The sequence below is a fragment of the Scyliorhinus torazame genome, chromosome 8 (genome assembly GCF_047496885.1).
Source record: "Scyliorhinus torazame isolate Kashiwa2021f chromosome 8, sScyTor2.1, whole genome shotgun sequence".
NCBI classification, from domain to species: domain Eukaryota; kingdom Metazoa; phylum Chordata; class Chondrichthyes; order Carcharhiniformes; family Scyliorhinidae; genus Scyliorhinus; species Scyliorhinus torazame.
The window spans coordinates 58,940,251-58,958,122 of NC_092714.1; the positions used below are offsets into that span (position 1 = coordinate 58,940,251).

General features: G+C 62.0%; 1 protein-coding gene across 2 annotated transcripts in view; it reads left to right on the forward strand.

Annotated features, from left to right (window-relative positions):
• Positions 1–17,872, forward strand: part of pla1a (phospholipase A1 member A) — a 66,701-nt gene that overhangs the window by 24,235 nt on the left and 24,594 nt on the right. For both annotated transcript variants that reach the window (XM_072513686.1, XM_072513687.1), the window contains 2 exons: positions 13,848–13,949; positions 14,672–14,764. In XM_072513686.1, the coding sequence (XP_072369787.1) occupies positions 13,848–13,949; positions 14,672–14,764 (195 nt within the window). The remainder of the gene's footprint in view (positions 1–13,847; positions 13,950–14,671; positions 14,765–17,872) is intronic.

Sequence of the window (17,872 nt, forward strand, 5' to 3'; positions counted from 1 at the left end):
CCCTCCCCGGCATGGACCCCCCCCATCCCCCTCCCCGGCACGGACCCCCCCCATCCCCCTCCCCGGCAAGGACCCCCCCCCAACCTCCACCCCGGCACGGACCCCCCTCAACCTCCACCCCGGCACGGACCCCAACCTCCACCCCGGCACGGACCCCCCATCCCCCTCCCTGGCACGGACCCCCCCCAACCTCCACCCCGGCACGGACCCCCCCAACCTCCACCCCGGCACGGACCCAACCTCCACCCCGGCACGGACCCCCCCATCCCCCTCCCCGGCACGGAGCCCCCAACCCCTCCCCGGCACGGATGCCCCCCATCCCCCTCCCCGGCACGGAGCCCCCCAACCTCCACCCCGGCAAGGACCCCCCCACAACCTCTACCCCGGCACGGACCCCCCCCAACCTCCACCCCGGCACGGACCCCAACCTCCACCCCGGCACGGACCCCCCATCCCCCTCCCTGGCACGGACCCCCCCCCCCAACCTCCACCCAGGCACGGACCCCCCCAACCTCCACCCCGGCACGGACCCAACCTCCACCCCGGCACGGACCCCCCCATCCCCCTCCCCGGCACGGACCCCCCCCATCCCCCTCCCCAGCACGGATGCCCCCCATCTCCCTCCCCGGCACGGAGCCCCCCAACCTCCACCCCGGCAAGGACCCCCCCAACCTCCACCCCGGCACGGACCCCCCCCCCCAACCTCCACCCCGGCACGGACTCCAGCCTCCACCCCAGCACGGACCCCCCATCCCCCTCCCCGGCACGGACCCCCCCCCCACCCCCCTCCCCGGCACGGACCCCCCATCCCCCTCCCCTGCACGGACCCCCCCCCAACCACCACCCCGGCACGGACCCCACCCCAACCTCCACCCCGGCACGGACCCCAACCTCCACCCCGGCACGGACCCCCATCCCCCACCCTGGCACGGACCCCCCCCAACCTCCACCACGGCACGGACCCCAACCTCCACCCCGGCATGGACACCCCATCCCCCTCCCCGGCACGGACTCCCCCCAACCTCCACCCCGGCACGGACCCCCCCCCCACCCAACCTCCACCCCGGCACGGACCCCCCCCAACCTCCACCCCGGCAGGGACCCCCCCCAACCTCCACCCCGGCACGGACCCCCCATCCCCCTCCCCGGCACGGACTCCCCCATCCCACTCCCCGGCACGGATGCCCCCCATCCCCCTCCCCGGCACGGACCCCCCCCAACCTCCACCCCGGCAAGGAACCCCCCAACCTCCTCCCCGGCACGGACCCCCCCTCCACCCCCCTCCCCGGCACGAACCCCCCCATCCCCCTCCCCGGCACGGAACCCCCCCAACCTCCACCCCGACACGGACCCCCCCCCAACCTCCACCCCGGCACGGACCCCCAACCCCCACCCCGGCACGGACCCCCCCCCAACCTCCACCCCGGCACAGACCCCCCCCCCAACCTCCACCCCGGCACGGACCCCAACCTCCACCCCGGCACGGACCCCAACCTCCACCCCGGCACGGACCCCAACCTCCACCCCGGCACGGATCCCCCTCCCCGGCACGGACCCCCCCCCAACCTCCACCCCGGCACGGACCCCCCCAACCTCCACCCCGGCACGGACCCCAACCTCCACCCCGGCACGGAATCCCCCTCCCCGGCACGGACCCCCCATCCCCCTCCCTGGCACGGACCCCCCCCCCATCCCCAGCCCCGGCACGGACCCCCCCAACCTCTACCCCGGCACAGACCCCCCCCCAACCTCCACCCCGGCACGGACCCCCCCCCAACCTCCACCCCGGCACGGACCCCAACCTCCACCCCGGCACGGACCCCCCATCCCCCTCCCCGGCACGGACCCCCCCCATCCCCCTCCCCGGCAAGGACCCCCCCAACCTCCACCCCGGCACGGACCCCCCCCAACCTCCACCCCGGCACGGACCCCAACCTCCACCCCGGCACGGACCCCCCATCCCCCTCCCTGGCACGGACCCCCACCAACCTCCAACCCGGCACGGACCCCCCCCCAACCTCCACCCCGGCACGGACCCCAACCTCCATCCCGGCACGGACCCCCCATCCCCCTCCCCGGCACGGACCCCCCCCATCCCCCTCCCCGGCAAGGACCCCCCCCATCCTCCACCCCGGCACGGACCCCCCCCCAACCTCCACCCCGGCAGGGACCCCCCCCAACCTCCACCCCGGCACGGACCCCCCATCCCCCTCCCCGGCACGGATGCCCCCCATCCCCCTCCCCGGCACGGCCCCCCCCAACCTCCACCCCGGCAAGGACCCCCCCCAACCTCCTCCCCGGCACGGACCCCCCCCCACCCCCCTCCCCGGCACGGACCCCCCCATCCCCCTCCCCGGCACGGAACCCCCCCAACCTCCACCCCGGCACGGACCCCCCCCAACCTCCACCCCGGCACGGACCCCCATCCCCCACCCCGGCACGGACCCACCCCCCCAACCTCCACCCCGGCACGGACCCCCCCCATCCTCCACCCCGGCACGGACCCCCCCCAACCTCCAAACCGGCACGGACCCCAACCTCCACCACGGCATGGACACCCCATCCCCCTCCCCGGCACGGACTCCCCCCAACCTCCACCCCGGCACGGACCCCCCCCCCCCATCCCCCTCCCCGGCACGGACCCCCCCCCATCCCCCTCCCCGGCACGGACCCCCCCCATCCCCCTCCCCGGCACGGACCCCCCCATCCCCCTCCCCGGCGAGGACCCCCCCGCCAACCTCCACCCCGGCACGGACCCCCCTCAACCTCCACCCCGGCACGGACCCCAACCTCCACCCCGGCACGGACCCCCCATCCCCCTCCCTGGCACGGACCCCCCCCAACCTCCACCCCGGCACGGACCCCCCCAACCTCCACCCCGGCACGGACCCAACCTCCACCCCGGCACGGACCCCCCCATCCCCCTCCCCGGCACGGAGCCCCCATCCCCCTCCCCGGCACGGATGCCCCCCATCCCCCTCCCCGGCACGGAGCCCCCCAACCTCCACCCCGGCAAGGACCCCCCCCCAACCTCTACCCCGGCACGGACCCCCCCCAACCTCCACCCCGGCACGGACCCCAACCTCCACCCCGGCACGGACCCCCCATCCCCCTCCATGGCACGGACCCCCCCCCAACCTCCACCCCGGCACGGACCCCCCCAACCTCCACCCCGGCACGGACCCAACCTCCACCCCGGCACGGACCCCCCCATCCCCCTCCCCGGCACGGACCCCCCCCATCCCTCTCCCCGGCACGGATGCCCCCCATCCCCCTCCCCGGCACGGAGCCCCCCAACCTCCACCCCGGCAAGGACCCCCTCAACCTCCACCCCGGCACGGACCCCCCCCCAACATCCACCCCGGCACGGACCCCAGCCTCCACCCCAGTACGGACCCCCCATCCCCCTCCCCGGCACGGACCCCCCCCCACCCCCCTCCCCGGCACGGACCCCCCCATCCCCCTCCCCGGCACGGACCCCCCCCCCAACCACCACCCCGGCACGGACCCCACCCCAACCCCACCCCGGCACGGACCCAAACCTCCACCCCGGCACGGACCCCCATCCCCCACCCCGGCACGGACCCCCCCCAACCTCCACCCCGGCACGGACCCCAACCTCCACCCCGGCATGGACACCCCATCCCCCTCCCCGGCACGGACTCCCCCCAACCTCCACCCCGGCACGGACCCCCCCCCCACCCAACCTCCACCCCGGCACGGACCCCCCCCCAGCCTCCACCCCGGCACGGACCCCCCCCAAACCTCCAGCCCGGCACGGACCCCCCCCAACCTCCACCCCGGCACGGACCCCCCATCCCCCTCCTCAGCACGGACCCCCCCCCCCATCCCCCTCCCCGGCACGGACCCCCCCCCCCATCCCCCTCCCCGGCACGGACCCCCCAACCTCCACCCCGGCACGGACCCCAACCTCCACCCCGGCACGGACCCCAACCTCCACCCCGGCACGGACCCCCCCATCCCCCTCCCCGGCACGGACCCCCCCCCAACCTCCACCCCGGCATGGACCCCCCCAACCTCCACCCCGGCACGGACCCCAGCCTCCACCCCGGCACGGACCCCAGCCTCCACCCCGGCACGGACCCCCCATCCCCCTCCCCGGCACGGACCCCCCCATCCCCCTCCCCGGCACGGACGCCCCCACATCCCCCTCCCCGGCACGGACCCCCCCCAACCTCCACCCCGGCACGGACCCACCCCAACCTCCACCCCGGCACAGACCCCCCCCCCCAACCTCCACCCCGGCACGGACCCCAACCTCCACCCCGGCACGGACCCCAACCTCCACCCCGGCACGGACCCCAACCTCCACCCCGGCACGGATCCCCCTCCCCGGCACGGACCCCCCCCCAACCTCCACCCCGGCACGGACCACCCCCAACCTCCACCCCGGCACGGACCCCAACCTCCACCCCGGCACGGAATCCCCCTCCCCGGCACGGACCCCCCATCCCCCTCCCTGGCACGGACCCCCCCCATCCCCATCCCCGGCACTGACCCCCCCCAACCTCTACCCCGGCACAGACCCCCCCCCAACCTCCACCCCGGCACGGACCCCCCCCCAACCTCCACCCCGGCACGGACCCCGACCTCCACCCCGGCACGGACCCTCCATCCCCCGCCCCGGCACGGACCCCCCCAATCCCCCTCCCCGGCAAGGACCCCCCCAACCTCCACCCCGGCATGGACCCCCCCCAACCTCCACCCCGGCACGGACCCCAACCTCCACCCCGGCACGGACCCCCCCATCCCCCTCCCCGGCAAGGACCCCCCCAACCTCCACCCCGGCACGGACCCCCCCCCAACCTCCACCCCGGCACGGACCCCAACCTCCACCCCGGCACGGACCCCCCCCTCACCCTCCTCCCCGGCACGAACCCCCCCATCCCCCTCCCCGGCACGGAACCCCCCCAACCTCCACCCCGGCACGGACCCCCCCCAACCTCCACCCCGGCACGGACCCCCATCCGCCACCCCGGCACGGACCCCCCCCCAACCTCCACCCCGGCACAGACCCCCCCCCAACCTCCACCCCAGCACGGACCCCAACCTCCACCCCGGCACGGACCCCAACCTCCACCCCGGCACGGACCCCAAACTCCACCCCGGCACGGATCCCCCTCCCCGGCACGGACCTCCCCCCCCAACCTCCACCCCGGCACGGACCCCCCCCAACCTCCACCCCGGCACGGACCCCAACCTCCACCCCGGCACGGAATCCCCCTCCCCGGCACGGACCCCCCATCCCCCTCCCTGGCACGGACCCCCCCCATCCCCATCCCCGGCACGGACCCCCCCAACCTCTACCCCGGCACAGACCCCCCCCCAACCTCCACCCCGGCACGGACCCCCCCCCAACCTCCACCCCGGCACGGACCCCAACCTCCACCCCGGCACGGACCCCCCATCCCCCTCCCCGGCACGGACCCCCCCCATCCCCCTCCCCGGCAAGGAACCCCCAACCTCCACCCCGGCACGGACCCCCCCCAACCTCCACCCCGGCACGGACCCCAACCTCCACCCCGGCACGGACCCCCCATCCCCCTCCCTGGCACGGACCCCCCCAACCTCCACCCCGGCACGGACCCCCCCCAACCTCCACCCCGGCACGGACCCCAACCTCCATCCCGGCACGGACCCCCCATCCCCCTCCCCGGTACGGACCCCCCCCATCCCCCTCCCCGGCAAGGACCCCCCCATCCTCCATCCCGGCACGGACCCCCCCCCCAACCTCCACCCCGGCAGGGACCCCCCCCAACCTCCACCCCGGCACGGACCCCCCATCCCCCTCCCCGGCACGGACTCCCCCATCCCCCTCCCCGGCACGGATGCCCCCGATCCCCCTCCCCGGCACGGACCCCCCCCAACCTCCACCCCGGCAAGGACCCCCCCCAACCTCCTCCCCGGCACGGACCCCCCCCCCCCACCCCCCTCCCCGGCACGGACCCCCCCATCCCCCTCCCCGGCACGGAACCCCCCCAACCTCCACCCCGGCACAGACGCCCCCCCAACCTCCACCCCGGCACGGACCCCCATCCCCCACCCCGGCACGGACCCCCCCCAACCTCCACCCCGGCACGGACCCCCCCCAACCTCCACCCCGGCACGGACCCCCCCCAACCTCCAAACCGGCACGGACCCCAACCTCCACCACGGCATGGACACCCCATCCCCCTCCCCGGCACGGACTCCCCCCAACCTCCACCCCGGCACGGACCCCCCCCCCATCCCCCTCCCCGGCACGTACCCCCCCCCATCCCCCTCCCCGGCACGGACCCCCCCCATCCCCCTCCCCGGCACGGACCCCCCCCCCATCCCCCTCCCCGGCAAGGACCCCCCCCAACCTCCACCCCGGCACGGACCCCCCTCAACCTCCACCCCGGCACGGACCCCAACCTCCACCCTGGCACGGACCCCCCATCCCCCTCCCTGGCACGGACACCCCCCAACCTCCACCCCGGCACGGACCCCCCCAACCTCCACCCCGGCACGGACCCAACCTCCACCCCGGCACGGACCCCCCCATCCCCCTCCCCGGCACGGAGCCCCCATCCCCCTCCCCGGCACGGATGCCCCCCATCCCCCTCCCCGGCACGGAGCCCCCCAACCTCCACCCCGGCAAGGACCCCCCCCCAACCTCTACCCCGGCACGGACCCCCCCCAACCTCCACCCCGGCACGGACCCCAACCTCCACCCCGGCACGGACCCCCCATCCCCCTCCCTGGCACGGACCCCCCCCCCAACCTCCACCCCGGCACGGACCCTTACAACCTCCACCCCGGCACGGACCCAACCTCCACCCTGGCACGGACCCCCCCATCCCCCTCCCCGGCTCGGACCCCCCCCATCCACCTCCCCGGCACGGATGCCCCCCATCCCCCTCCCCGCCACGGAGCCCCCCAACCTCCACCCCGGCAAGGACCCCCCCAACCTCCACCCCGGCACGGACCCCCCCCCCAACCTCCACCCCGGCACGGACCCCAGCCTCCACCCTCCACCCCAGCACGGACTCCCCATCCCCCTCCCCGGCACGGACCCCCCCCCCCACCCCCCTCCCCGGCACGGACCCCCCCATCCCCCTCCCCGGCACGGACCCCCCCCCAACCACCACCCGGGCACGGACCCCACCCCAACCTCCACCACGGCACGGACCCCAACCTCCACCCCGGCACGGACCCCCATCCCCCACCCCGGCACGGACCCCCCCCAACCTCCACCCCGGCACGGACCCCAACCTCCACCCCGGCATGGACACCCCATCCCCCTCCCCGGCACGGACTCCCCCCAACCTCCACCCCGGCACGGACCCCCCCCCACCCAACCTCCACCCCGGCACGGACCCCCCCCCAACCTCCACCCCGGCACGGACCCCCCCCCAACCTCCAGCCCAGCACGGACCCCCCCCCAACCTCCACCCCGGCACGGACCCCCCATCCCCCTCCTCAGCACGGACCCCCCCCCATCCCCCTCCCCGGCACGGAACCCCCCCCCCATCCCCCTCCCCGGCACGGACCCCCCAACCTCCACCCCGGCACGGACCCCAACCTCCACCCCGGCACGGACCCCAACCTCCACCCCGGCACGGACCCCCCCATCCCCCTCCCCGGCACGGACCCCCCCCAACCTCCACCCCGGCATGGACCCCCCCAACCTCCACCCCGGCACGGACCCCCCCATCCCCCTCCCCGGCACGGACGCCCCCACATCCCCCTCCCCGGCACGGACCCCCCCCAACCTCCACCCCGGCACGGACCCCCCCCAACCTCCACCCCGGCACGGACCCCCCCACCAACCTCCACCCCGGCACGGACCCCAACCTCCACCCCGGCACGGACCCCCCATCCCCTACCCCGGCACGGACCCCCCCCAACCTCCACCCCGGCACGGACCCCAACCTCCACCCTGGCACGGACACCCCATCCCCTTCCCCGGCACGGACCCCCCCCAACCTCCACCCCGGCACGGACCCCCCCCATCCCCCACCCCGGCACGGACCCCCCCCAACCTCCACCCCGGCACGGCCCCCCCCCCAACCTCCACCCCGGCACGGACCCCCCCAACCTCCACCCCGGCACGGACCCCCCATCCCCCTCCCCGGCACGGACCCCCCCCCCCCAACCTCCACCCCGGCACGGACCCCCCCATCCCCCTCCCCGGCACGGACCCCCCCATCCCCCTCCCCGGCACGGACCCCCTCCCGGCACTCCCCCGGAGCCCAGCCCACTCTAACAACCCCAACCCCCCGCCGCACACACACACACACACAACCCGAGACACACCTCTCCTCACGCATTCAGACTGCGGCCACGCCATCGCCTGCCCAGAGCCAACCCCCCAGGCCGTCACTCACCTCCACGCTGGTCGGCGTGACCCTGGAGCACAGGGTCACGCCGATGAAAAGGAGGTTTAATTTACGTCGATGTGAACGGTCATCACGTCGACGGGACTTCGGCCCGTCCGGAAGGGAGAATATCGGCAGGCCGAAAATCGGGTGCCTGTGCAGACCCGTGACATTCTCCGACGGCAGCGGCGACATTAACGCCCCGCCGACTTTTCTCCCTTCGGAGACTTCGGCAACCGGCGGGGGCGGGATTCACGGCGGCCAACGGCCATTCTCCGACCCTCTGGGGGGTCGGAGAATGACGCCCCTGAGCTCAGTAGGTAAGTAGGCCCACCAGTTTAGTTAGAATGTGTTGGGTCGGGGGTTGGAGTGGGCTGAGGGAATGTAGGGCCGGGGATCAGCAATCCAAAATTAGGGGGTGAGGTAAAATGCAGCTGGAGATTGAAGATTGTTACGTTCTAGTGCTTTGCAACGATTGAGTCAGTGCACCAGAGAATGTCTAGTTCATGTCTAGTTAAAGATTTATTAAATTACAATACCGTGGGAAGGAAAACAATACTAATACTACTAAACTATGAACTGTTGATAACTATAATATGAGAGCTAACACTAAACACGGCTATCCATGATGACTTCTAACCCCAGCCTCCTCAAGGCTGCAGTATCACGTGGTACATCCGTACTGCCGCTTGCTGGTTGGAGGTCTGACATGTTAACATACAGAATTGCTTATACATATCATTACAGTGATCACAGGAGTCGGTGCTGGGGATCACAGGAGTTGCAGCCTGTGGTTGCAAACCTTAGGCTCAGGAATCGTAGGGTCACTGTTGGAATCACAGGAGTCAGTGTCAGGGATCACTAGGGTCAGCAGTGACAATGATGGATGTAGCCATCTGGGATGGTCACTTACCAAGGGAACATGGACACTTGCAAAGACTCAAGGGAAATATGGCCAACACAGGATTCAGGCAAACTCAGAGCCTAAATGTATATTTGCTAACAGAGAACCAGACAGTATCGAAACCCCTAGCCGATTTGCATTCTAATTGCCCATTTCCCCAGGGCAAAGGACTGGTACTCAGGTATCAGATACAATTCCAGCCACATCGGCGCCACTCCCTTCACCCAGGAAGCCCAAACAGCCAAGATCAATGACCACTCAGAACACGCCCAGCCATCAAAGCACCCGCCCCTTTATTGAGCTTTATAGGCTCAAATCGAAGGCAGTAATCGAAGCCTGCCGAATTATTGGGTCCAAAGCTAAGGACCACCCAAAAGAGCGCGAAACCCCAAAGGATAAAGAGAGACACTGCCATGTGTTCGATCTCTTTTGGCCCTGGCACACCGGCACTCTTCGGCCCGGCCTATACCTGAAGCCAACTGCAGCACCACGACCAGTAGCAAGTTCAAGATCAACGCTCGCTACCAGACGGATGAGCCCAGCAGAACCGAAGTTACTTCTCCAGACCCAGCCACTCCAGATCCGAACAAAGGCCTTGTTCCTCTGCCAAAGCCGGGTGCCTGAAAGTTAAGTACAGGTTGTTGTAGTGTTAGGTATAATTTAGCTTGTAGTGTTTTTATGTTGCATGTGTGAGTTAATCTTGTGTGTAAATAAACCATTATTGAACTTGAACTAACTGACTGGTTGTTGGGTCTTTGATCAATATCCGGTTGAACCATGTGGTGGTATCATTTGATACCTGGCGACTCTGAAAGCAATATCCTCAGTAATAATGGTCAGACTAAAGTAGATACCCCAGAATTGGCAACATTATTGGTGACGCTGGTGGGATAGTATTCCACTCATTAAAAAGACCAACATTATTGGCGTCTCCGAGCTGAATTGGTAATTTGGAGGTGTCAGGATCCATAGTGGTGGGGGTTCAGAAGTGGGGTAGATGAGGTGATTGGAGCAGCAAGGAAGGTGAAGCTGAGAAGAGGCTGACTGTGATCACTTCCTGTAATGGGGGTTAGGTGGGACATTTTCTGATGTGCAGTCCATGATGGGTTTCTTCAGAACCAAGAAGTCTTGATGAGAGACACTTACAGTTGCATCGGCCTCTTGTCTGCATATTCAAAGGACCTGGGGCGGGATCCTCTGATCCTGAGGCTAAGTGTTGACGCCGTCGTAAAGGCCGTCGCGTTTCCCGACGGCGTCAACATGGCCTCAGGATCAGCAATTCTGGCCCCTATAGGGGGCCAGGACAGCACTGGAGCGACTCACGCTGCTCCAGCTGCCGATCTCGGCCTCAACTGGGCGCTGCCGGGTCCGCGCATGCACAATGGCACCGGCGCCAATGCGTGCATGCGCAATGGCACCGGCGCCGACACGTGCATGCGCAATGGCTCCCTTCTCTGCGCCGACCCCGACGCAACATGGCATAGGGCTACAGGGGCCAGCGCAGAAGAAAGGAGGCCCCCAGCCCGAGAGGCCGACCCGCCGATCGGTGGGCCCCGATCGCGGGCCACGCCTCAGCGGAGGCTCCCCCCGGGGTTGGACCCCCCTCGCCCCCCCCCCCCCCCCCCCCTCCACAGGTCACCCCCGGACCCTTCTACGCCGGGTAAGACCCACGTGGACAGTGCCGGGTGATTCGGGTTTTTTGTTACGGCCACTCGACCCATCCCGGCCCGAGAATCGGCAGGGGGGCCGCCTAGAGTGGCCCCCGACCGGCGCCGCGCCGACCACGCCGGCGCCAATGACGCCGATTCTCCGCTCTCTTAATAATTAATGTATCAGCATCATAAACAGAGTTTAAGTAGGTAAAACAAACTTTTACATTACAAATTTCATTTTGGGATCTAGTTTATGATTCAGGAGGAACAATGATTCAGTACAAAATGTCCCTTGGGTTATGTGTTTATTCTGGTCACCATAACTGTGCCCAATTTCAGTCTACATATTACCAAAAATATATAGGGTTCAATTCAGCAGAAATAAATATAAGCCTCTTTTGGGCACGTTTGCTGGCGTGTTTCTCAGCGGCGCGTTGGCGAGATCACGGCCTGTGTTCAATGGCTCTTAATGCCAAAATGAGCCCCCACATGAATCACACCATTCCTGTCTCCCTCACTGTCTGATCTGCCAGACTTGTGCCTCAGTGTCTTGCCATTAACAAGGGGGGGCTGCTTTTAAATGCGCCCTCACCACTCACTCCATGTCAACACACAAGCATAGCAGCGCACAGGCCCGCTCCTAGCTTTGGTGATGCCGAACTGACCAGGCTTCTCGACACATCGAGAGGCGGGGCAGCCTATTCCCCTGAGGGGATTGGAAGGCAGCAGCAGAGGCCACAATGCCACCTGGGAGGCAGTGGGGGCCCTGTCAATGCTGGCAGCACTCCAGCTGCCCCTCCATCCCATGGATTCCCCCAGGGCCCTCTGGACAACCTCAGGGAGGAGAAATCACTGGGACCTGTCATCAAGGAGACTATGGCAGACTCCAGTTCTTCTGGATCCCCCCCCCCCTGATACCGGCGCATCTCAAGGGCAGCAGGTAGAACATGGTGGCACGGCGACGCCTGTGACACCAGTAAATCAGCCAGAGCCCTCTGGATCCAGGCCCTCCAGAGGACATTCACCTAGGGTATCAAAGGGCACAGAGCACGGGAAGTAGCAGGCTGCCGCCACCTTTGATATACATTCTGGGGACACTTAGCTGTAGCTCTAGGCCATAAAAGATCAAGAAGAGTGAGGAGTCTGCATCGGGGGCTGAGTGATCACTGGTAGGTCACTATATGTAGCTAGGGGGAACGGAAATGTAAAATATTTACTATTAAAACATGTTACACCCTAAATGTGAAGCGTCTGTCACATCAATCTTCACAGTGGGCCTGTCTGCACCCCCACACCTTGTCCGCCGGGCCCTGGGCACAGTGGTCCAAGATTAAAAGCCCCAATACAGACCCCGTTCAGAGGATGGGTGCGAGCGCACTGTCAGCAGAAAGATAGGAGTCAGGCTTTATCAGATGCTGAGGAGCACCAGAGCTTTCCTCACAGTGAGTGATCATCACTCTCCTGCCTTTTATATTGACCCACTGACAATGCCAACTCAGGCCTTCTCTCAGAGTACCATCCAATGATCATGTTGCACTGGCAAGCTTTGCTCTACACACTCTCCCCTGGCCACATCAGGAGCCCCTGGATCAAAGGTCTCTGCCAGGAACATTAAGGAGGTCGTGCTCAGTTGCCCTCCACTCATCTGGACACTTAACCTTTGGCCATGAGAGGATCCTCAGTGATGAAGCCCTATTTTTTTGTATTTGATTGTTGGCAGCTGCCTGTTCAGGCATCAAAGTATGCTGGACATGCAGTGCACTAATCATCCTCTGAGACATGGCACTCTTGCCTTTGAGAAGGCACTTGAGTGTTCAGGAGCATGAAGTGCTCTCACAACTAACAAGGCTAATTCCTCATTTGAAATAGCCTTCAACTGTGAAGTTAGAGGCTGCTCACAGTCAAAGGGGTTGAAGTTGACTCACAGGAGAGAAGGTGTAGCAGGGCTCCGTACTGGGAGGGTTTGGTAGGACAGACAGGCTGCAGCTGTGGTTGTCCCTGTTATGGGTCTCCACAATATTTAAAGATGGCTTGAAAGCCTCACAGATGCAAATCCCTACCCCGCCCCATGCCCGAGGGCAGCAGCTCCGGTGCCCTTGAGCTGCATGCTGGAAAATGGAAATGGCTACTCCCCTCCTCACTTCCCCTCAGTAGCCATTACGCCAGCTTCACATTTTTGAAAAGGAGTACCAAACGGCGCTCGCATGACTTCCTGCTGGGAGGCCGCTGCATTTGACTTCAATCTTGTTAATGAGATTGAAATGAATGCAAATTAGGGTAATGATATTCTCGCCATTTTGGGGCGAAATCCGGAACTTGCCATCGGGAGTGGGCCAGGTGAATCACAAAATGGTTGGTGCCCAGTGCAAATATCGATTTTGCCCTCGCCCGCTATTCACCCGGCGCGCCCGGATTCGTGCCAGACGCAAAGTGGTTGATGTATCACGCCCATAGAGGCATTGGAGAAGTTGCAAAAACATTTACAAGGATGTAACCAGAACTGAGAGGTCTATCTACCTGGAAGGATTGAGCATGCTCTTCACTAGAATAGAGAAGACTTATTAGTGACCTGAATGGGAGAGATTAAAAACCAGGGATCATAAATATAAGATTCTAACTAATAAAACCAATAGGGAGTTCAGGAGAAGCTCCTTGAAATGATTAGAATGTGGAACTCACCAGCAGAGGGAGGAGTCGAGGGGACTAGTGTTGATGCATTATAGGAAAGCTAGACAAACACAAACAAGAAAAGAATAGAAGGATAATCTAATACAGTGACGTGGGAGTAAGCAAGAGTGGAACCAACACTGGCCTGGATAGGCTGAATGGCCTGCTTCTATATATGTTTAACGTAATTAAATATAACAAAATGATTTGTCCTTCCTCCATGGGTCTAGAAAAGCAATTATCCTAATTTTCCATTTTTAGGTTTAGATCCCGCTGGGCCCAAGTTTTTTAAGGCAAGTATGGATGAGCGGCTGGATCCTGGTGACGCAGTCTTTGTTGAAGCCATTCACAGTGATTCTGATCGTAAGTTTCGAAAGTATTGTTCTCCTCCCCTTAGTACAGTCTAGAAGATTGCATTTAACATTTTTCATATCAGGAAAGTTTGGGTGTCCGAATAAGTAACCGCAAAGACTGCAGTATCTTTGGTAAAAGAAGAAATTGGGGTACCTATTTGTCTTTCCCCTGTATGGTAATCTGATTAAATGGATTGCTCATCCATTAGAGAACCTTTTTCACATTCATTCCATTCAGGTAAGTGAATGGTGGGCAAGACTGGAGGGAACAGAGGCACATGATCTTGTCCCTTCCTTTCCGCACATCTGGATCACTATCATGAGCCTGCCAGTACCTTTCACCAGAAAATTCCAGGAACCATGGTAACTAAAGTGGCCGAGAGGGAAATGGAGGCCCTCCACCCCTGGTGGATCAAAACCATGTTCTGCAGGAATCACCTTCTGCAAAAGCTGCATCAGTGTATTTGAAGACTTGTACTTTCAAGTTTAAAAGAGCTACTAAACAGCAATCTCAACTCTAGATTTTAAAATGAATGATTCTTATGGAATGCAACATGGAAAATTAACTCTGTATAGTAGGCAGATAACTGCAAATTTTAAATTGTCAATCCCTGATATCATTCCTTTTAACAAAACCCCGATATTGAGATGAGTGTGTGTAACAATTTCTTTTCTCTAATTTTCTAGCCAGTAGCTAATCCAGTATTCATGCATCGTTTTGATAATTTACAGGCTTTGGGATTTCTCGGCCAGTTGGGCATATTGATTTCTACCTGAATGATGGAAAAGACCAACCTGGTTGTGCTCGTCCCACTTTATCCTCAGGTAATATTTTAGAATTAAATAAGAATGGTTTAGCCTCACGGACATGATTTATTCAGTTACTTGCGATGAAGAAGAAGTGTTATTCCTGAAGGATTTTATGGATTCAAAAACACATGGGATAGAATTTTAAAGATGGCGAGTGAACGGCGCTCGCCAGCTTGAGAGTCCGTGCCAAAGGCATCCACCCACTTCTTTTATTTGCTGAGGCATGTTCTGCAAAGTTTCCTCCTGCTCCTACCGGCTACAAATAAAACATAAACTCCAGTAGAGTAATGTGATTTTACAATCTGCATTACACTTCTTCAACTAATTGTCATCTTTGGCTTAGAAGTCCACGGTCCTTGCGCAGAACAAAGAATTGAATGTAAAATATGCAGTAAATGTTTGAGTATGGTGTAAACATCTGCCTATGCTACATCAAAAAATATCAGTTCAAAGTACTTACGTTGTCAACAACATTGAGGAAAGAGAGGCAAATAATACACTAGAATTTTACATATGTGTAGCAATACTAACAGACAGTCATCAAGTATATTTGGATAACAGTCCTTCACCCTTCGTAGTTGTGGACAAAGTAATCGCACATAAATACGTTTAGCATTCACCCCATTCATATTGCCAATAAAAAATTTTAGGTTATCTTTCCACTGTTGTTTCATAATTCATTGGTTTTGATATATTTTGTTTTCACTTTAGTTAAAGAAGGCAAAGTTTACATCAACAAAGCGAGACAAGCTTAAATTGTTGCTTGATATAGCCAATTGGTCTTTTTGGAGGCATTTTGGGCGGGATTCTCCACTCCCGCGCCGAAGTGGCCGCGCCGGCGTGAACGCCGTCAAGGTTCACGACGGCGCGAAACAGCCCCGGTCCCGACCGATTCAGGCCCTGACAATAGGCCAGGATCGGGGCCGCGTCATCTACACGCGCCAGGTCTTGTCGCCCACGTAAAGGCATAGATGACGCGGCCGGCGCCGCATAACGGGCGGCATCCGCGCATGCATGGTTGCCGTCCTCTCTAGGTCCGCCCCGCAAGAAGATGGCGGACGGATCTTGCGGAGCCGCGGAAGGAAGGAGGTCCTCCTTCAGAGAGGACGGCCCGACATTCGGTGGGCACCGATCGCGGGCCACCCCACATTTGAGGTACCCCCCGGTGCAGGATCCCCCCTCGCCCCCTGCAGGCTGCCCCCCCCCAGCGTTCACGCACTGCTCACGACGGCAGCGACCAGGCGTGGACGGCGCCGGGGGGAACCCGCCGTTTTGGCCTGGCCGCTTGGCCCATCCGGGCCTGAGAATAGCGGGGGTGCCGGAGAATCGCCATCTTGGGTGTCTCCGGCGATTCTCCGGCCTGCGGCCCGCGAAACTCGACCGGGCCGTTCCTGTTGCTTGGGAGAATCGCGTGAGGGCGTCGGACCGGCGTCCCAGGAAATTTTGGTGGCCCAGGCGATTCTCCCAACCGACGCGGGAGTGGAGAATCACGCCCTTTGTTCCTGCATCCATGCAGTACCAATTTTGACCACTAACTCTTGTTAGTGTGCTTACTACAGTTTATTTCTAAACTTGGAACACAAGTGACTGATTACAAGGATAAATTATACAATTCTATTTAAATTCACAAGTATCATGCAATCCAAATATCTTTTTATTTTATATTTATTTGTATATAATCCCAAACATCTTTTCTCAGGTTTTAATTGTCTTATTTTAATTTCTATTTGTTTTTCTTTTCTATGGATGGGATTCGCTATTGCGAGACCACCCCGCTACCGCTAACGAGCGAGGACGGAGAATTTGGCACACAGCCAACTCTCCCATTCACTGCAGTGGGTCCGGAGAATCCCGCTGCCGTGAATGGGTCCCACGGCGGCGCTGCTGCCTCACAGCACCAGGGGCTGGGTTTAATTCCGGCCTTAGTTGACTGTGTGGAGTTTACACTCTCTCCCCGTGTCTGCGTGGGTTTCCTCCAGCTGCTTCGGTTTTCTCCCACAGTCCAACGATGTGTAGCTTAGGTGAATTGGTCACGCTAAATTGCTAAAGCATCCTATCAGGCTGCATCACAGTCCATCACACGAACCTGCCTCTCATCCATTGACTCCATCTACACCTCCCGCTGCCTGGGGAAAGCGGGCAGTATAATCAAAGATCCCTCCCACCCGGCTTACTCACTCTTCCAACTTCTTCCATCAGACAGAAGTCTGAGAACACGCACGAACAGACTCAAAAACAGCTTCTTCCCCACTGTTACCAGACTCCTAAATGAGCCTCTTATGGACTGACTTCATTAACACTACACCCTGTATGCTTCGTCCGATGCCAGTGCTTATGTAGTTACATTGTATATGTTGTGTTGCCCTATTATGTATTTTCTTTTATTCCCTTTTCTTCTCATGTACTTAATGATCTGTTGAGCTGCTCGCAGAAAAATACTTTTCACTGTACCTCGGTACACGTGACAATAAACAAATCCAATCCAATCCAATCCAATCCCCTTGGTGTCCAGGCATGTGCAGATCAGGTGGGGTTACGGGGTTTGGGTGAGGAAGTGGGTCTAGATACGGTGCTCTTTCAGAGGTTTGGTGCAGACTCGATGGGCTGAATGGCCTCAATCTGCACTGTAGGGATTCTATGCTCCATGACAGAGTATTCAGCCCTGTAGCTTTTTCCTTTGTACTATTTTCTATTTTTAAAAATGTATGTTTCTTTTATATCTCTAATTGTGATCAACTCTCTTTATTTTCTATTGCCTTTTTTGTTCATTTTACTAGTATAACTAGCGATACTAATGGGTTGGTTTGAATAATGATTAAAAATATAGGAATCGTACAGCAGACAGGATTATGTTCATGTTTGAAGGTGTTTGAGGGAAGATATATAGGTTTACTAATACTAGAACATTTTATCCAATCATCTTGTAAATGACAATCTTGTTGACCAATTGAAACCAGCCAATTTCTTATTGGTTTATAACATTTGATGACTTAATTGTAATTCAGATGTCATGGAATCAAGGAATATTTTGGCCATTAGAATATTTTTCAATTATCAACCTCCCCCCCACCACCCCTGTGGTTGGGGTACAGATTCCAAGGTACGGTCAGCTGTACAGAACCT